The following is a 22,670-nucleotide window of genomic DNA, read 5'->3' on the forward strand; positions in this document are numbered from 1 at the left end:
TAATGCAAAATTATTTGGATGCAATGGCGATAGTTCGACATTTTGGATACCCAGATTTGTTCATAACTTTCACGTGTAACCCTAATTGGCCGGAGATTGCTCGGTTTCTGAACAACAAGCAACAAAAACCAGAAGACAGGCCTGATATTATATGCAGATTATTCAAAATAAAGTTGGATAGTATGATTGAGGATTTGAAAAAAAAAGAACGTATTTGGAGAGATGGATTCATGTACGTATAACATTATGTATTAAATTACAAAACATATTTGATACATTATAATTAGTCACTGACCTATTTTTCTCTTACTTATAATTTGTATTGATCACACTTTCTTTGTGCAGTACTATATAGGATTGAATTTCAAAAACGTGGACTCCCTCACGCACACATTTGCACATTTTTGAAAGCATCTTATAAGTTAACGACCAGTCAAGACATCGATTCTATAATTTCTGCTGAAATTCCAGACAAGTCAACAAATTTGGACCTATATGAACTTGTGGCAGACTTTATGATGCATGGTCCTTGTGGTACTCAAAACCCGAAGAGTGCTTGCATGAACGAAACGACAAAAACCTGCACCAAATCATTTCCAAAGAGATTTCAAGAGCATGCGTCTGTTGATGAGAATGGATACCCTGTATATAGAAGACGTGATAATGAAAGTCGTGTTTACAAAGGTGAAGCTGAACTTCACAATGGATATGTAGTTCCATACAATCCTTTTCTTCTAAAAAAATTCCAGTCACATATAAATGTTGAAAGGTGTAACCAATCTGGTGCCATTAAATATTTGTTCAAGTATATAAATAAAGGATACGACAGAATAACTGCAGGTTTAGTTAGGAATGATGACAGTAATGGTGAAGTCGCTGGAAAACCCGTTATGGTGAAGTCGCTGGAAAACCCGTTGATGAAATCAAAGAGTATTACGACTGTAGGTTTGATAATTTACGATACATAATACATATTTTATTGTACTTGAAGTATTTATTCGTTGGACAAATACTTTTTATCTAACTCGGACCTCACATATTTATATTTTTTTTTCAGGTATATTTCAGCGTGCGAAGCTGCTTGGAGAATCTTTGGGAACGAGATTCACTATAGAACTCATGCAGTTGAAAGGTTATCATTTCATCTTCCAAATGAACAGCCAGTTACTTTTGAAGATGATGCCGATCTTCAAGATGTGATTGAAAAACCCTCAGTAGCATCATCTCAATTTACCAGTTGGATGGAAAGGAATACATGGGACCAGAATGCTCGAAACCTAACATATACGGAATTCCCTCAAAAGTATGTTTGGAATGCAGCCGATAGAGTTTGGACGGTAAGAAAAATAAAACCAAAGTTAGGACGAATCCATCACGTTCCTCCTTCTGCTGGTGAAGCATACTACTTGAGGATTCTTTTGAACAAGGTAAGAGGTCCAACATGCTTTGAAGATATTCGAACGGTTAACGGAAAGATATGTCCAACATTTAAGGATGCTTGCTATGAACTTGGTTTGTTAGATGATGACAAAGAATATATAGAAGCCATTCAACAAGCAAGTCAGTATTCAACTGGGCCGTATTTACGATCCTTATTTGTGATGTTGTTAGTTTCTAACAATTTGTCTAGACCAGAGGATGTATGGTCACAATGTAGTAACCTACTTAGTGAGGACATACACCATAAGCAAAGAAAAAGACTCGCGTTTCCAGGTTCATTTACATAAACATAATCTTCATTATTACAACACGTAAACATTAGTTATGCTAAAATCTTATATCCTATTTGACATAAGTACTGATATTTGCATGTTGATTTATATATATATATATATATATATATATATATATATATATATATATATATATATATATATATATATATATATATATATATATATATATATATATATATATATATATATATATATATATATATATATATGCATCACATGCACATGTCTTTTCAATTTATATATATAAGTAGTGTCATATATATAGATATGATGCATCAGCATATATATGTGTATAAACCAACATATCCAACATATTTACCTAATATTATACATATCAGTACTTACATAAAATGCATTGAGCAAAACCCTTTATTCTAAATAATTTGCATAATCAAATTTATAGCTGCTGGTTTATACATATATTTACAGTAACATCAAAACACTATATATGGATCATATGGACATGCCTTGGAAAAAGGTAATAAATCTTCAACTTTTAACACATATTTAGCCACAGGCTTATATATATATATATATATATATATATATATATATATATATATATATATATATATATATATATATATATATATATATATATTCATCACATGCACATCGACTTATTATTATTTGTGTTATTAGTATTACATACATCCTTTATTAATAAATTAGTATAACAACTATACACCTATGAATTAGATAGTTTCTTCTAATAACGTTCACTACAATATTTCAACACATACGATATTGACCTATGAAATATGCGTTAAAAACTACTGATCACATATGAGTTGTAATAATACAACATTAGATTATTGATGTAATATGCTCTAATTACATACTTTATTAGTACATTATCATAACCTTTACTCTTAAAATTAATATAACAACTACTCATATCATATGAATTTACTTATTTTATTTAGCTGATTTTTTTTCAGCATATACCATGGAACAAAAGGATATTGACAATCATGCATTGTATGAAATTGAATTACTCTTGCGTAATCAAGGTAGTTCGTTAAAGAAGTTTTCAGGGATTCCTTATCCATCCAGTGACTTTGTTATAGACACTACTAACAGATTGATTCACGATGAGCTACGGTATGATCGTGTCGCTTTGAAATCAGAACATGACATTTTGTTTAGTAGTTTGACTTCAGAACAAAAAGGTGTATATGATGAAATTATGTCCGCCGTTCATAACAATGTTGGAGGTGTGTTCTTTGAGTATGGGTATGGCGGTACTGGCAAAACTTTTTTATGGAAAACACTATCTACGGCTATTCGATCTAAGGGAAAAATTGTGTTAAACATTGCTTCGAGTGGAATTGCATCACTTTTGCTAAGTGGTGGTAGAACAGCACATTCCAGATTTGTGATTCCAATAAATATAAACGAGGATTCTATTTGTTCTATTAATGTTAACAGTCAACTTGCTGATTTGTTGAGGCAAGCTTCTTTAATAATATGGGATGAAGCCCCTATGATACACAAACATTGTTTTGAAGCTCTAGACAGGACATTGAGAGATATAATGCGACAAACGTCACCTGAGAATGAAGATAAAGTGTTCGGAGGGAAAGTAGTCATTTTTGGTGGAGATTTTAGACAAATACTGCCGGTTGTTCCTAAAGGTAGCAGACAAGACATCGTGAATGCTTCGTTGAACTCATCATATCTCTGGGATCACATTAAAATATTAAAGTTGACTATAAACATGAGGTTACAATCCAGATGTAATACGGAAGAAGTGGCAGAAATGAAAGCGTTTGCAAACTGGATTTTAGATGTTGGCAATGGAACTGTTGGAGGAGAAAATGATGGCGAAGTAGAAATCATCATACCAAATGAATTTCTAATTAAGCAGACAGATGATCCAATTACCTCTATTGTTGATTCCACGTACCCGAATTTAATTAATAACCTATATGAGTCGGCATATTTTCAAGAGAGAGCCATTCTTGCTCCTACGCATGAACATGTAGATAAGATTAATGATCGTTTGTTACAACTTGTGCCAGGGGAAGAAATGACTTACTTAAGTTGTGATGGTGTGGATGCGTCTGACAACTATATGACAGGTCATCGTGGTATGCAAACGCCTGAATTCTTAAACAGTCTCAAGTTTGCAGGTATTCCTAATCACAAGTTAGTACTAAAAATAGGTGTTCCGATCATGTTACTAAGAAACATCGACCAACTAAATGGTTTGTGTAATGGAACAAGACTAAGAGTTATTAAACTTGAAAAATCTGTGATAACAGCCAGGGTTATAACTGGTACAAATATTGGCTTTGAAACCTTGATTCCGCGCATGAAAATGAGTCCATCCGATAACACATTACCTTTTAAGATCACTAGAAAGCAGTTTCCAGTATCTATGTGTTTTGCCATGACCATTAACAAAAGTCAAGGTCAATCGTTGTCCCAGGTTGGGTTATATTTACCACGGCCGGTCTTTACTCATGAACATTTATACGTTGCTATTTCAAGAGTAAAGAATAAAAATGGACTGAAGATACTCATTTGTGATAAGGACGTGAATGTTTCCAACACTACAACTAATGTTGTTTACAAGGAAGTTCTACAAAGCTTTTAATACTTCATTGTTCAAAAGTTAAGTTTCTACTTTTTAAGTAAATTAGAAAAATATAACAAAGGCATATATGACCTTATTTTACAATTTAGTAATGGTGATATGCTATTTATTAATAATTGTTGATGATTTATATGTTAACAGATAGGTGCCGATTACAACATTTCGAATTTACGATGCTACAAAAAAATGGATATGGAAAATGATGTAAATTTCTTAATCCATTCTTCTTACTCTATTTATTTTTACTATGTATAGTTCTAATCATTATCAAATAATTTTAACATGTAGGCTGGCATCCTATATTGAATTTGGATGATGATGATGATGTGCACGTTAGAAAAGATTTTTACTTCCTTTTGTTTGTTCTGGAGTGTGATGTTGGTTGCAACGTTATTCAGGATCATTTATCTTAATAATTTACTTTGGGTTGGATGGCGTTCTTCATTTATTTGGAACCATTAGTGTTACAAGAACACTAACGTACAGACTCTAAAGAACATCAAAATCAGCAGACACATTTTATAACTCAAACACACACACACACACACACACACACACACACACACACACACATATATATATATACACTCTGTAACCATATAGATGCACACACACACACACACACACACACAAAAAAAAAAAAACAAAAACAAAATTATCAGATACACAATTACTATATAGGTGATTAACACATGAAACATACCTTTTGAAGCTTTCATATTGTACAATCAAGCTCTAATTCAATCATCTTCTCCTAAAGTACATAACCATATGTCAAAATCAATTGTAAATCAAGTGTAGATAATATACTGTAATTAAACACAAAATAAGACTGCCTTTCAATTCATAAAAGTTGCAGGATGACCATAAGCTTACCTTAACAATCAATGGATGAAAATTATCATTACAATCGAAGCATTCTATTAAGCGAATTATCATATTACAATCGAATTGATTATTTAAAATCAATTCCAAATGACATCTGTTATGATTACGCTTAAAGTCCTTGTAAATCAAGTAACATGAAGAGAGTTTGAGACTTTGAGGATTTCAAAAGTAATTTGAATTCTTTTTGTACTTTGGAGGTAGCGACCCAAAGAATTTTAGGTTAATCTTAAATTAGGGAAACTATGTGTAGGAAAATTGCAACTAATTAACCATTTAAATTAAATAAACCTATTAATTTTAATACACTTCGGCTATTACTGTATTAATCAAATTGAATTTATTAAACACTCTATATTTAAATATATGCAGATTAAATTTAATCAAATTACGATAGTAGTATTCGATACTTTTTACATCAATTTTTTACGATTTCATGTAATACGTTATTTAAAAAGGTTAATAAAATTTATTAACCTATGAAAATGAACTCTCTAAAACTTTAATTGATATAATAAATTTGTTTAAACTAAAAGCTCTAATGAATTTTTCTAACCCGTTTTATACATATGTGACGCTGCTGATAAGATGTTAAAAAATAAATTACATTAAGTTTTTTTTTAAAAACAAAAAAACACTTCAAACATTACATCTAATTTGTCGTATATTCCAAACAATCCATCAATTGTCAACATTAATATGAATATATCATTCAAAATAATATTTAAACTGACCCGTGGTTCCGCGGGTTGTTTAACTAGTTTGAATTAATTGAGAGAGTGAATTTGTTATTTCCTTTCCACCGTCTTGAGTGACAAGTCATCAATACATCATAACCTCATTTCACCATTCAGTTAGTTTGTTATTAACCACTTCACATTTCATTTCCACACCTGATAATCATCTATCTTCATCATTAGCTCATCACCATTACTCCATTAAACATCAACTTTTATCAGCAAATCAGGTGTGTGTCAGTTAAACTCATTCTCTACTTTCGATTACGCGGTAACAGTATTGTAGTCCTTTACGATAATTGTACGATTACACAGTATGACTGATTACGGCTGTTAGCGTTATGGTCTGTCTTCTATAATATTGTAGGATTGAGTAAACAGTTATTGCACAATTCAATTAGACAGTAACAGTTACAGTATTGTATTAGATTTTGATTAGATTGATTTATAGTTTTGGCGTTATGATCAGTCTTCTATAATATTGTAGGATTTCTCTGTTAACAGTTGTACAATTCAATTACAATAACAGTTATCGTATTAAATTGATTTGATTACGACTGTTCTGTCTTCTACTCCGTATTAAACAGTAACCGTTGGCGTCATTGATCTGTTTAACATTAAACACATTTCGATTGGATTATTGTACGATTTCTCAGTAACAGTACAGTTATTGTACTATTCAATTCGATTACACAGTTACAATTTGATTATATTATTACACTCTGCGTTTTTCATTGATCTGACTGCTAGTTGATTAATTTGTGATTAATGATTGAACTGATTACAGTATAAAGATATTATCTTATTTCTAATTTTTTATTATTTGATGTGAATTCTATATACTTGTGATGAATAATTTGTGATTAAAAAAGTATATTCGTGTCATTGATCTGACTTCAGAAATTTTTGGATATTTTTAGGTCAAAACATGGGGTACAAAGGTAAAAAGAAAGCTGAAAAAGAGCAGCAGCCGTCAACGAAAGAGCTAGAGCTATAGGATGAACTCACAAAAATGGAGAAATGATTCCAGCAATCTGAAGCATTTCGCAATGAAGCAGTGAAGCAATTAGAGAACTATGTGAACGCTACCAAAGACCTGAATAAAGAGTACGAAGACAAGATGGAGGAGTTAAAGGAAGAGAATAAAGCACTCAAGGTTGAAAACAGAGCGCTAAAGTCAGGAGAAGCATATAAAAACTTAGATAATAATTACAAAAATCTGAAAATTAAAGTCAACAATCTTAATGAATCACTGAAAAACGAAAAGGAAGGAAGGAGATATGAGATAGATGAACTAAATAGCAAACTGACTGAAGAGACAAGCAGATTTGAGTCAGAAAAAAGGTGCTACATGAAAAACTTGATTTGTGGAGTTTAGACTTTGACGGTATGAAGACTGAAAAGGAGAAGCTACAACTCAAACTTTTGAGTGCAGAAAGTTTAGAGAAGGAGAACAGGATGCTAACTGAAGAAAATAATCTTTTGAAAGGAGAGAAAGATAATCTGGTTATCAAAGCTGAAGAGTTTGAAAAGCAAGTGAATATGGCTAATGCTGAGATTGGAATTATGAGGAATGAAAGAGATGAGTTTGAAAAACAAGTGAATCTAGTTAATGCTGAAAGGGAGATTCTGAGGAATGAAAGAGATGAGTTTGAAAAACAAATCAATCTGTTTAATGCTGAGAGTGTAAATCTGAGGAATGAAAGAGATGAGTTTAAAAAGCAATTCAATCTGGTTAATGCTGAGAGTGCAACTCTGAAGAATGATAAAGATGAGCTATCAAATCTGTGTCAACAATTGGAGGCTAAAAACATAGAATTGATGGAGCAGTTAAGAAGCCAAAAGAGAAAGAGTGTCCAAGAAGATGAAAACAGTGACCTGGAGAAACAATATGCTGATAATGATAGGCTTATAATCACCCTGAAACAACAGATACAGAATATTTCATATGAAAATCAGTTGCTTCACCTGCATGTCCACATTAACAACTATGAACGAACGGATTATAAGAATCAACTGCAATTTTTGACTGAAGAAAACAAAAGTTTAAAAGGCTACTTCTTCCATACAGATACACATGAAGCAGTGTTTAGTGACATGGCATATAAAATTAGGGATCAGGCTGAACTAATCAGATCTCAAAGTGCCGAACTTGATTATTGGAGAAGGCGTCACACTTATAGATGCACAAACCGGATAAAAAACCGGATTCGGACAAAAAAAAAACCGGATTTTTTTGTCCGGATTTTTCGGAACCGGTTCCGGATCCGGTTCCGGTTCTCGGCGTCGGATTTTTTTCGGATTTTTTTCCGGAACCGGTTATTTTTCGGATCTCGATCGGATTTTTTCGGATTTTTCTTGGACTAGGATTCGATTTTGCGAATTATATTTTTACCGGTTCTATTTTTTTTAACGTTTGACAACAATAATATAATGAAGTTTGATCTTGTATCCTATCTACCCCATCCAAATAATCTTTCAAACATACACATATTTTCACAGCTTGGGGGGTAAGTTTTGACCTTCTTTCCGATATAATTCGACCACTCAAAGAAAAGGCCGATTCGGAAGCTACGGTTGAAGCTTGAACGGTAAATAAGTCACGAGCCATAATGCTTAATATTGGATATGTGTCTTGTTTTGTTTTCCACCATTTTAAAATGTCAAGGTTGTTAAATTGTTCTTCACTCATGTTTAGTGCAAAGTTTGCTATCTTATAATTTCCCAACTCGCTTGTGAGTGCCGATGTTCGTGCGCGTTTGGAAGCGTCTTCACGTACCAAGTTAAAAAGACTTATTTTGAGGTCTCGGCTCCTTCGAGAAGATGATCCGGGTTGGTCAACAATTGGGTTTGATTGTCGACCATATTTTGTTGCATAAATACCAAACATATTTTGAAAAAGCTCAAAAAAACTGCAAAAAAAAAAAAAAAAAAAAAAAAAACGGATCGGATCCGGATCCGGATCCAAACCGGATCGGACAAAATCCGGTTTATATCCGGAAAAAATCCGGTTTTCTTGAAAAACTGGATCCGGGTGGAACCGGATCGGATCTCGGATCCGGGTGGAACCGGATCGGATCTCGGATCCGGTTTTTGCTGTGTCCGGTTTTGCTTGGATCCGGTTCCGGATCGGGTCACCGGATCGGATCTGGATCCGGTTTTTTTGCCCATCTATAGTCACACTCGAGTGGATGCACAGCCAGCTTGGGGGACTGAAAGCAGTTATACATGGGCACAAGTTAATGCTGGTAATCTGGAGGCTGCACAACAAGAATCGAACAATGAGAAAGAGCATTGAGTGGCGTAAGATGTTATTAGACCTTATTAGACTACTTTTAGTTCGTTGCAAAATATGTGCTTTTGATAAAAACTAGTGTTCGAACACTCGCTTCGCGCCGGGGATTCGGTTTTCAATGTATTTTTTTTGCGTTTAGTTTGAAATTTTTTTTGTTGCTAACGATAATGTCGTTGAAGCGCAACTCGAGTCGAACTAAAAGAACCCGTGAAAGATTTAAATGTTATTTAAAATTAACAATATATATGTGTATCTCCGCGTTTCGCTATGGAGTTGTCGACTTTTAAAAATTTAACGGAGAGTTAACGTGTATGAAAAGTACCTCAAATATTTAGCGTTTTTAAAAAGCGTCTATTTTGCTTATAGCTACTGACATTGTGTTCCTAAAATTATTTCGAGTTTAACGATAGTGGCTGAAAAGTTTAACTCGTTGCGAGTGCGAAGATATGACCCAATGAATATTTGGGGGAGTTTGTTTAAATTTTTTTATGAGAATGCTTAATTAACACTTTACCCCCTGTTTGGGGGGTGGGTTTGATGGTTTGGATAAAGTGTGGGGTTGTTTGTGAGTGAATTTATAAAAAAAAAAAGGCAAAAAGTCAGAAATACCCCTGGTTACTATTCACTTTCCCTATGCCATTTAGAATATATGTATAATATAATAATATGAGAAAAAGGAATAGACAGTACGTTGAAAAATATGTGCTTTTGATAAAAATATGTACAAAGAGAAATAGTGTTGTGTTGTTTTAGAGTATTTTGTGTTTTGGGTCTAGTGTACGGAGAAAAGATTGGGTCTATTGTTAGTATTTTGTGTTTCATGGTTGATTAGAATTACAAAATTGTGTAAAGAGAGTAAAAATATTGAAATAAAAAACAATTTAAAGCTTGTAATTGAAAAATAAAAACCAGTATATAAAAGTAAAAATCCCAATCACAACTTTAAAACTTCAGATCTAAAGAGATATGATTACTAAAAGGCAGATCTACAAGTTTTGCTTTTATACAACCAAATATTTATTCTATATGGTTGATTAGCATAACAAAATCTTGCAAAAGAGTAATAATAATTAAATAAAAAGAATTTAAGGCTTGTACTTGAAACAAAAAATCCCGTATATAAAAGTAAAACTCCCAATGATCTGCTTAACAAAAGAGAGATCCTGCTTAACAAAAGGGAGATCTACAAGCTTTGCTTTTATACAACCAAGTATTTGTGGTTAAATTAGCATTACAAATTTTTTTTATTATTGGAATAATAAAATGAAAAACGATTTAAGGCTTGTACTAGAAACATAAAATCCAGTATATAAAAGTAAAAATCCCAATAATAACTTAGAAACTTCAGATATGAAGATTTGATTAAAAACAAAGTCAGATCTACAAGTTTTGCTTTTACACAACCAAATATTTATGGTTAATTAGCATAACAAAATCTTGTAAAAGAGTAAAAATAATAAAATGAAAAACAACTTAACATAAAAACAAAACAATTTAAGGCTTGTATTTGTTGAAAATGCAAAGGAACAGAGAGAGAGAAGTAAATACACATACTTGAAACATCTATCATAAGATGAGAGAGGTAGATAAAGTAGTAATTGGTTCAGAAACTAAAGCCGTTGACATAGTTGTGTGCAGGGTATGAGACAATGGTGTAGTTTATATAGTAAAACGTATAAAACCTAAGTTTGTAGGCTTTTTCTTCCTATGGGCTAACTTGAAAATTAACAAAATGGGAAAAAGCCCAACTTTCTTGTGGACTAAACCCACTGTCCTATAATCCTATTTGAGGTCCGAGGATAACAGCCACTCTTTTTTAAGAAATTAAAAATCTAAAATGTGGTACTTAAAATGTGGTAATTTTTTATCGCGGAATATTTAATATTTATTTATTTATTTATTTGGTTTCTAATTTATTGTGGTTCAAAAGTAGCATGCACGCTTCTCTTCTCTACAATAAAGTTACATCCAACGTGTCAGGCCGCTAATCACCCCATTAATGATGGTCGACGTGTTAATCAGTCTTTTAATCTAAATTAACTCTGTTAATTACATTAAAAATAATACGTGGCATCATAAAATTCGTCATCTCTACCCCGATTTACAAAATGTGCAAAGAAAACAGGACCTTCTTCCTCTCTCTCTTCAAAACTTGAAAAAACCCTTTCTTCAATCCGGCTACTACGGCCTCAGGCCGCCATAATAGAGGACGCCGGTATCACTAAATAATCCGTTGAGATTTTTGCAACGAAACGGTACAAATTTTTATAATATAGCCCATCTTTTTAAAAACTCGCCGGAAGGTTCATCATTTAGTAAATCGGGTTGCGCCACCAAATTGAAAAATCCAAAACACCCTAATTGATTCTACTCGCTAAACCTAATCCGTTCATTTAATCGGTTTCCGGCTGTTGACGATTAAAACCTATCTGGATATCCAAACACCGTGCGTGATTATGGATTTGGAATAGATCTGGAAATTAATTTTGGCTATCAAGAAATTATAGTTTTTTAGTTAAGTTTAAACATCAATTGATTTTATGTAGTTTCAAACCATCAATATCTTAATAACATAATATTTTCTAATTTTGCAGGTGTTACACCACAATTGAAACGGGTAGATAGAGGTATGTAATGGTGAAAATTAATAAAATCACACCTAAAATTGGCGATTCTGTAAATACATTTCATTAGGGTGTGTAACTCCAACTCTGTAAAAATTTCAAATTAGTTATATTAATTGATTAAAGTTTCAAAATTAGTCAAAAATTTAAAATAGGTTATTTTAATTCTTGCGTTGTATGTAACTTTAATTCTTCAATATTGATTAACCTACAATATGGAGGAGTTTTTTCTTGAATTTTCACTGTATAATTAAGCCTACGTTGATAAAGCCTTTATTTTTGATAGAAATTAAAAATTAAAAATATTGAATTTAGTTGCTTAAGCTACAGAAAAGGTTCGGTTGTTGAAAAGTATTATTATATTTGTCTATCAGCCTACTAAGGAGATAAAGATGCATAGGTTAATTATGTTTTACTGATAATTCGAGATGGTCAAGGAGGAGAAAGTGCATGATTGGTGCGCGGATCGCGAATACTACTTCAAATCGTGATAGAATTAGAGAAGCAAAAAATCAGGCTTTTGTTGTGAAAGATCAGTGTGGAGAGTGTACGTCTCCACTCTTACATTTAATGTCACTTTAAGAACGGGTCGAAAGTGGTTTGGGGTTAAAATGGGTCAAAAGCAAATTCGGGTATCAATGTGTCAAAATTCGTTCAGGTTGAAACGGGTCAAAAGTGCTTTGGGGTTGAAATGGTTTAAAAGCAGTTTCGGGTTCAATGGGTCATAATTAGTTCATGTTGAAACGGGTCAAAATTAGTTCATGTCGGTAAGGGTCAGATGTATTTCATCTCATAACGGGTCAAAATTAGTTAAGGTTGAAATGGGTCAAAATTAGTTCATGTCGAGACGGGTCAAAATTAGTACAGTTAAAACGGGTCATTTTAGCATGGGTCAGACTACAACAAGTCAGATTGACCCACAAACACTTTGAATTACATGTTAAAAAGTTTTAAAAATAGTTAATGCTTTAGTTAAAATTTCAAAAACAATATCATACTCCGTACTACAATGATTATTAATCTGTTTAAAATATTATTCAGGAGGTTTGAAATAAAAACACCTCTATTAGCATATTTGACTTGATCCACCCATTTGACTCGCTCTATTACCATTCTGAGATTAATCACAAACCAAGTCGAGCTAATAGAGGTGATTTTAAAGTAATTAGTTTGCTGGATGGATGGTCACTTATAGATTTTGTTGATGAAATTATTAACTTATGAAATTATGTTATCATTTAGTTTGACTACACTTTTAATGAAATTCATCCAAGTGATATATATGTATGGTTGATTCTATACTTTAAAGGGTGTTTTAGTAATATAATCTTTTTTTTTTCTAATAATACTTGTGATTTATACACATGGATATGTAACGTTAAATTTTCAGGTTTGGGAGAAAAAAACATTCGCTTAAGTTATTTTAAATTACTTTTTGTGTTTGATGATCCATAAGAATGTAGGTGGCTACACTATTAATGTTTGAGTGGTAGCAGGAGATTATAAGAATGTATTTTGTTATTTCTGACGTTTCTTTTTTGTTAGGCGACGATCAAATCTTTAGGTATGTGTTTTTGACCTTTTTACTTCATAAGGGAACAATCTGGGTTGTGTTTCACTTATCGGTCAAATGAGTGGAAAGAAGTTAACTACACTTCAGATCCATGAAAGTCGTCCGAAGTCTAATTTTAATATCCACTGATAGTAAACGGCTCAAAGTGTTAAAGGTTGATCATGTTAATGTGACGGATAAAATATGGGTCATGGAAAAGGGTAAGGATATGGATTATTTTGGTTTGGATCAGAGTGTTAAATGCTACAATTTTAGAATTTGGTTTCATTATTATTCTTTTGCAAAGCCTGCTCTTGGTCAATTTTTGATGCATACTGATGGGTTGACTTGTGCTGACATTTTGATTTTTAAAAGTCAACTGGCCAATTTTTTGGGGACTTTTTATTCTGTTTTTCTTTTGGTAATGTGGGTAATGGACTTAGTTGATGATACAGGATGTGGAAGTATTAAAGATTTTGATGGTGATACAAGACATAATTATCAAAGATGTTACTTTTTGGTTGATCTACCGTCCATATGCAAAGTTTTATGTTTATGGGTTTTGGTATAACTTATTTGACATTTGTATTATTTTTGGAAAATGGAACTGGGATGTACATTAATAATCCCTCCTAGGTTGTTTTTGGTCATTTTGTAGTTGTCATGTAATCGTCATTTTGTACTCTCTTTATCATACGGTTAAATGATATATAACATATATGTTTCCAATTTGTTTGATTAAGAGTCGTCGTGCAACGCACGAGCTCTTAAAGGCTAGTTTTATACAACAAAATGAAAAAGAATTAGATGGACAAGGCCCATCACCCGCGCATTGCGCCGGATAATTGTTTCGGTGTGTTAATGATGTTCGTGTATACATTTTTTGTTTTTTGACAAATATAGTAGTATATATTTTAAGTAATGGGTATCACCCGGTAAATTTTATTAATGATATAAAATTTTACAATAAAGTACAACTTAAAAAACGGTTACATGCTAGCATAAAGCCACGCAACCCACAGCCAAGCTCAAATCGAGCACCAACCCAGAAACTGGAAATAGACCCAACTAAACATTAAACATTCTTACGGAATCTTCCATCTATCTTTTAACACTCGCACCTGAGATGAGTCTTTAAAATGGAGCTTTAACAACTTGAGTCTATTGGTTGAGAAAATTAAATCAAAGATTTGATCACCCGACCATGGTTTACCTTTAAAACACCGAGAATTCCTCTCCTGCCAAATAAAATATATAGTCGCCGCAAATAAAAGTTTTGCAACCACCACCTTACTGACTTTCCTATGCGCAACAGGATTGACATTGTCCATGAATTCTCGCCAACCATCACTAGTAATAGGACAAAACATGAGCAGCTTGATTCTCGACCAAATATTGCTTGAAAAAGGTCATTGAAAAAATAAATGAGTATGCGTGTCCGGCTGCTGCGAACAGAAAAAACATGAAAGAGGACTACTGTAACGTCCTCCCAATAGGGTCTGGAAGAAACGTTACTAATATCAAATAAACCAACATATTATAATACGAGAACAATACTAAATGATAAAATTAACTGGAATGAGTACGCAGCGGAAAATGAAATGTCGTTACAAAAGAAATATGTAATTGTTTAAATGCAGTAGTAATAAATGCGATAATCTCTTGATCCTATGTCCAAGTAGCATCACATAAGCAGTAGATAGGAAAGCTTGAATTAAACATCACCTGAGACAAAACATGCTAAAGTGTCAACCAAAAAGGTTGAGTGAAGTTCATAGGTTTAACAAAAGTAGTTATCGTTGTTTTTAGACCACAAGATTTAGTTGTAAAGTTGATCTCCCGCAGGATCAAAAAGTAGATCTCGCAGATCCAAAAGTTATGCCAGTGCGTGATATTTAGACTAAACATTCAAGTTTGCCCCATGACAAGTTGTGTCTGTCCTTGTCGGTTTAATTTCATTATCAAGTAATACAAAGACTTAGTCAAATGTATCGGGGACGTTACTCCCGATAGGCCTACCCCCAATAAATAAGCATGCCGCAGCACTTAAAAATATCACTGTAGGGACTTAGTCGGACATAGCCGGGTATAGCATAGTTTTAACAGTTGGTACTTGTGTCTAAATTGTAAATAGTAAAAGCAGCATGTGTCTCACCCCAAAAAGTTAAATAAGTTTACTAGCAATAAAGAGTGGGGCTATGAATTCACCTTAGTAAGTAGAGAGAGAGTTATTCCTCGGAATAAAGAGTTGAACGAGTGAGCAGGAAAATCAACCTATTGACATTTAAGAGTAGTTAAGTGTTTTGCCCATGTTTAGGTTTAAGTATGTGTTTAAGTATAGTTTGTTTTACTAAGTTTCTATTCCTAGTACGTTACTATTTTTATAAAGTTTCCATTTTTAGAAAGTTTCTTATTTTACTAAGCTTCTATGACTAGATAGTTTCTACTTTTATGAGTGTTTTCCATTTTAGGATACTTGCCGTATTAGATAAGCTTCCAATCACCCCTTTCCCTTCGAATGGCTAATTTAGATATAGGGGCTTGAGCCATAGGACCCTTTAAATCGGATATCCAAACCCTCTGCCTAGAATCTCGTAGAAACCATTCGTCAAGAAAGTTCGAAGATCTATACATCTCTAATACATATCCCAAAATATTTTTGTGCTACAATATAAGTAGTAGGTTATAGGTGCTAGTAATAGTAATAGTGTATACATGTTAAGTACTAGTATAAGTAGTATTAGGGTTTAAGGTTTTAATATGTATATGTATATATAATTCGTATATGTATGTATATATATATAAAAATATTTTTTTACATGTATATATGTATATATAAATCTAGGTGTGTTTATGTATATACTTATGAATAACAAGTTTATAATATGAATATGAATTAACAAAGATTAAAGTTTATGTAAATAGTTTAGGGTTTATGTTATACCTTTGAAGATTCAAGATAATTAACAAGGAAAAGATGAACACGATGAAGATGGAAGATCAAAGCCTTGAAAATCTTGAAGAACTCCTTGAAGATTCTTGAAGAACACGAAGAACAAGCTTGAAGATTCGAATACCACAAGAGAGGGAGAGGGAGAGATTGTTTTTGAGAGAGGATTTTGGTGTGATTTGTGAATGAGAAACTAAGAGTCTAGGAGTGTTTATATAGTGCAAGTATTAGAGTGTTAGTCAACATAAGAATGTTCTAATTAATGATTTTATTTTATTTTATAATTTTTAGTCAACAAAAGGTGATACTAGTTTATAATTAGTCAACATAAGGATGTACTAGTTTATACTTTATGTTTAGTCAACATAAGGATGTAATTGTTTAAGATTCTTTAGTCTCATTATTATTACTATTATTATTATTATTATTATTATTATTTACATTTACTACATGATAAGTATTATTTTATTTTTACTAATTCATGACTTGTATTTATTTTTATTTAGTTCCCAATTGTTTTATTATTTATATAAATGTCACTTTTTATTTATTACTTATAGATTAATAGTTATAAATAATATTACTGAAATGCATAAATTTTAATTAGCAGTGAGTGTCGAATAAAAATTTATTATTTGGTCAACGTTAAATTGATTGTGTATATAACAACCCTTAAATAATTAATACGTATAGTCAGACAGTAAACCCTAGGGTCATTTCAGTAATTTCAGAAGTCAAAAAGTGAGGGTTGTTATAGTACCTCACCGTTAATAAAAACTTCGTCCCGAAGTTTTAGGTAGACTTCTCGGATGCATCAGCAGTTGAGAAGAGATGGGGATATTTCCGTTTCATATGGTCTTTGCGTTCCCAGGTATATTCGGGGCCTCTACGCGAATTCCAATAGACTTTAATGATAGGTATGTTGCTTTTACGCGTTTGTTTGACCTCTCCTTCCATGATTTCTATAGGTTCTTCAACGAAGTGCATTTTATCATTAATGCGAAGATCATTCAAAATGATGATGTTATACAAGTCATTTCCGTAAATTGGATACATGAAATGTGTTATGAATAGTATTGAGCTCATTTAAAACCTTGAGCATTTTATGCCACAATATTAGGGCAGACAAACAGAGAGGAGTTCGTGAAAATCACAGTCATGAAATTTGATAGAGATCTTCATTGTTTACAACAAGAATATTTTAATGATGAATATAAGTTGAAAAATAAAGTTTTATCACTATTGAATAATATGGATAAAACGATTCGTTTATAGGAAGAGTATAAACGAAGCTATCATAAAAGAGTGAAATGAGAAAATTAAATGTTCGCCTTAACTTTTGACGTAGTCACGATTGATTTTCGGAATTCAAGGAATTAAAGGAAATCTACATAATCTATAAGATTTGATTCTCCGATAATTAAGGAATTTGAGATTTTCTTTGATTAAATGCGGTGGATTATCTCGATTGTTGTGTTTGAAATTTTGCTATAAATTAGCTTCTTCCGTTTCATTATCTTCACCACTTCTATACTTTCTTCCTCAATTCAAACTTCCAAAAGATTAAGAAAATGCTTAATCCAGTTCTGATCCTGGTTATTATATTGACCATATATGCAGTCATTCTTCTTTTTCTTTTACCGCCAGAGGAATCTGTTTACTTCTACTATGCTCTTGGGGTTATAGTGTTTTTAATTATCCCGTGTCTTTATATTGCTATACGCATTGATATACACGGTTTGTAATTTCGGAGTCGTTATCGGGCTTTATATTTTCCCTTATATGTCGGAGCTTTATGCTTTTGTTTCTTCTTCCCGACTTCAAGTCAAGCGATTAATGGTCCAGAATTCATAGGTACGAAGTTTCTAATGATCATAATATATAAAGTAGAAAGGAAAGGTAATAGCACGATTTGATTTGTCATATTACTATAATATCCGGAAAAGACCGAATCATCAAGAAAAATATTTTCTTGATATGTTTAGAGGTTAAATAGAATGTAAGAGTCGTGTAACATGGAAAATGATGATTATAAAATCTATGAATCATCATCTTCCATTAAAAACTTAGCTTGACTTACTGTAATATAATCACGTTGGCCTGACGTTATTATATTATACTAACTCATGCTTCAATTTCCAACACTTCTTCAAAGCATTTATAATTTAAACTCGAATTTTACAGAATATAGAAACTAAAACAGTTTCCTTTATAAAGATATCGCAAAGAGATACTTAATTGCGGACATGAATCGTTATGAAGATATCTTCTGAAATATAGAGGATATTTATGATGATATTTTGGAATTTCTAAGTTCGAAAGTTGATGAAGAAAAATTTTCCGCAAGCTTTTAACATGACTTCGGAGCAAGATATTCTCTAAAGATTTCACCGGATCCAGAATTACCTGGATTCTTTGAATATAGGGTTTGGCCCATGTGTTTGTCCTTGGTCTCCTCCATGGTTAGCTCAATCCGTTTTTCAGTTCCAAATTTTCTTTTGAGCTTTTCCAACGTACCATTCTTTATTATCAAACTGTTGGCCCTTAAGATCATCTACAATTTTTCTGTTTCCTCTGCATTTAATGCAGCCATATTTGAATCATCGGTTATCAATCCGAGATGGTTTCAAGAAATTTCGTTTTTAGATGATTAAACGCTGATTGCGATCGTCAAGATTCAAAGGATGTTTTCAAGAATTTTTGAATTTGAAGTGTTTAAGCGTAAGATGCATCCATCAATGGATCTAACGGTTGACGAAGAAATGTTGTGATTTTCAAAAGTAAGGAATGGTAAGTTCGGTGGTTTGATGTGATAATTCATCATAGAATACCAATGAATATAATTCATGAATGTAGTGATCTTTAGGAAGATAACACTTGCTAAAGCTTTACTTAAGTTCCGATATGTCAAAATCAGAATATGTAACTGAATTTGTATGAAAATGGTTGTTCTTTGGTGAACATATACATATATCATGTGAATGTAAGTAGTATAGTTAACAACTGCTGAATCAGAATGGAAGAATGTACAATGTAACATATTTATATGAGATATGAATATCTCTCGGGTTTTACCTACCCGTTAAAATATTTTTCACAATTAACAGTTTGTACAAAAGAGAAGATATACGTTCATATATGTATTCTTCAGATGTAATCATGCTTTTAATGAGCTAATATAATATTAAACTCATTTGATTTGCTGTTGAAACGTGAATAAATAATCTCCAAAACCTTAGAGATTTCATAATTGTCGTGAAATATTTCGCTAATGATGTTATGAATCAATACTTCATCGTTCATTGTTATTGATATACTTCGGTATATGATGTTGGTGCTCGTGGAATTCTTGTGAAATTCATAAGGCACTATGATGTTTTCTAGAAAGTTTCGAGTACATCGAAAATTAAAGTAATCAATCATGTATTTGAGTAATACACTTGGTTTATTACGAAATGGAGTTTATTGTGTTGAAGCAATGATTAACGATTGTTAAGTTATTAACAAAAGATGTACATCATAGCATATTGTGATATGAATTAACCATGTAGTACATACTAGTTCAGATTCACACGTAATAGCTTAGTACGAAAAGATTTATTATTGTTCCAATCCATATATATAAAGTATACATATGTAATTCTTCAGGAAGAATGAGTCAATACATCTTAACTCGTTATTACTAATATTCCTTGGTATCTATGGGGTGTATGATGTTGATGTTTGAGGTACTGAGTGTGATGTTGAGGCGTGGAATGCGGATGTTGTCGTTGGTGAAGCTGGTGATGTTGGTGGTGATGCCGATGGTACTGGTGGTACTGGTTATGCTGTTGGTGCTGCTGCTGGTGTTCGTAGGTTTCGCACCATATTCTCTAGAGCCACTACTCGAGCGCGAAGCTCGTTGACTTCTTCTATTATTCCGGGATGATTGGCGGTTCGGACAAGTGGATGAATAAGATCTAAAATTTTAGATATTATATATTCGTGACTGGATATCCTGGAAATGAGGGTGAAAATAGTGTTCCGAACGGGTTCGCCAGTAAGTGCTTCAGGTTCTTCACCAAGAGGTGAATTCGGTTGGTGGAAGGGATTACCTTCTTCTTGTCTCCACTGATTAAGTTTACTACGAACCCATCCTCAATTCATCCAAAATAGATGATGGCTGATTGGTTCATTTGTTCTGGTTACGCTGCCATTGGAGCTCGAAGAGTTCGAGGAATCCATATTATGTGTTTGGAATAGGGTTCTTGATATGAGATTAGTGTTGAATACTGGATGATATATTCGTCTCCTCGAATACGTGTATATAGCAAAAAGATTTCCGTAATTTACGGAGGGAATTTAGGAAAAGTGTTAGACAAAATCTATTGGGATAGATACGATAAGATATAATAAGATATGATGTGTCTATACTTTAATAATGGCAGTATGACATGTTGAGATCATAAAGTGATAAGTATGTAATCTAATAATCTTTTGATTAAAGACTTTCAATTCGTATACTGTGATAACCCAATGATATTTTTCGATTCGCAAACTGATGCATAAAGGCATAAGGCATATAGGTACGTGATATAACAGGGAGTTATATACGTTTGAGTGTGAGTAGTAACAATTATAAGAGTTTCAAAATCATGGATAATATTTCATGTAATACATATGTAATACACATAACCATGATAGATGACTTATGACTGTCAAGAATTTCTGAAATCATTGTGTTGCATTTAGATGCGGTGGTGTAATTGGATAGTACTCAGGAAAGTGAGCAGAGTTCTTAGATTAGCTCGGCATTCTAAGATAAGTAGAGTTTCTAAAGTATAGTGTAGCACTTAACAGTTAAAGGCAAAAATTAAAGGCACTATGGTCAAGAAAAGTTGTAGTCCTACATTAGGAAAGAGACTTTGATTAGAATCTTTAATTCAAGTTTGGTAAAGCATGATTGTTAAGATTATAAGGCAATCCAAAGTGCTTTAAGTCTAAGGCAGGAAAGGTTATAGTTTCCTAGATTGCTAAGGCACCCTAGCTAGCAAGTAAGGCACACATAAAAATGCAATCCTGATTCTCTATAACAGCCTGGTTATGCTCTGATACCAATCTGTAACGTCCTCCCAATAGGGTCTGGAAGAAACGTTACTAATATCAAATAAACCAACATATTATAATACGAGAACAATACTAAATGATAAAATTAACTGGAATGAGTACGCAGCGGAAAATGAAATGTCGTTACAAAAGAAATATGTAATTGTTTAAATGCAGTAGTAATAAATGCGATAATCTCTTGATCCTATGTCCAAGTAGCATCACATAAGCAGTAGATAGGAAAGCTTGAATTAAACATCACCTGAGACAAAACATGCTAAAGTGTCAACCAAAAAGGTTAAGTGAAGTTCATAGGTTTAACAAAAGTAGTTATCGTTGTTTTTAGACCACAAGATTTAGTTATAAAGTTGATCTCCCGCAGGATCAAAAAGTAGATCTCGCAGATCCAAAAGTTATGCCAGTGCGTGATATTTAGACTAAACATTCAAGTTTGCCCCATGACAAGTTGTGTCTGTCCTTGTCGGTTTAATTTCATTATCAAGTAATACAAAGACTTAGTCAAATGTATCGGGGACGTTACTCTCGATAGGCCTACCCCTAATAAATAAACATGCCGCAGCACTTAAAAATATCACTGTAGGGACTTAGTCGGACATAGCCGGGTATAGCATAGTTTTAACAGTTGGTACTTGTGTCTAAATTGTAAATAGTAAAAGTAGCATGTGTCTCACCCCAAAAAGTTAAATAAGTTTGCTAGCAATAAAGAGTGGGGCTATGAATTCACCTTAGTAAGTAGAGAGAGAGTTATTCCTCGGAATAAAGAGTTGAACGAGTGAGCAGGAAAGTCAACCTATTGACATTTAAGAGTAGTTAAGTGTTTTGCCCATGTTTAGGTTTAAGTATGTGTTTAAGTATAGTTTGTTTTACTAAGTTTCTATTCCTAGTACGTTACTATTTTTATAAAGTTTCCATTTTTAGAAAGTTTCTTATTTTACTAAGCTTCTATGACTAGATAGTTTCTACTTTTATGAGTGTTTTCCATTTTAGGATACTTGCCGTATTAGATAAGCTTCCAATCACCCCTTTCCCTTCGAATGGCTAATTTAGATATAGGGGCTTGAGCCATAGGACCCTTTAAATCGGAAATCCAAACCCTCTGCCTAGAATCTCGTAGAAACCATTCGTCAAGAAAGTTCGAAGATCTATACATCTCTAATACATATCCCAAAATGTTTTTGTGCTA

General features: G+C 32.7%; 1 protein-coding gene and 1 long non-coding RNA gene across 2 annotated transcripts; both read left to right on the forward strand.

Moving 5' to 3' along the window:
- The first annotated feature begins 23 nt into the window (after positions 1 to 23).
- LOC139900163 (uncharacterized) lies at positions 24 to 7,338 on the forward strand. Its single transcript, XM_071882958.1, has 7 exons — positions 24 to 210; positions 346 to 913; positions 1,058 to 1,713; positions 2,678 to 4,320; positions 4,480 to 4,542; positions 6,881 to 6,901; positions 6,991 to 7,338. The coding sequence occupies exons 1-7, from the start codon at positions 24 to 26 to the stop codon at positions 7,336 to 7,338; spliced, it is 3,486 nt and encodes a 1,161-aa protein (XP_071739059.1).
- Positions 7,339 to 11,377: 4,039 nt separating this feature from the next.
- On the forward strand, positions 11,378 to 14,140 carry LOC139896446 (uncharacterized). The gene is made up of 3 exons (XR_011776232.1): positions 11,378 to 11,769; positions 11,850 to 11,882; positions 12,254 to 14,140. It is a non-coding gene; the product is annotated as an uncharacterized lncRNA (long non-coding RNA).
- The last annotated feature ends 8,530 nt before the right edge of the window (positions 14,141 to 22,670 follow it).

Source organism: Rutidosis leptorrhynchoides, chromosome 3, assembly GCF_046630445.1.
Source record: "Rutidosis leptorrhynchoides isolate AG116_Rl617_1_P2 chromosome 3, CSIRO_AGI_Rlap_v1, whole genome shotgun sequence".
Taxonomy (NCBI): Eukaryota; Viridiplantae; Streptophyta; class Magnoliopsida; order Asterales; family Asteraceae; genus Rutidosis; species Rutidosis leptorrhynchoides.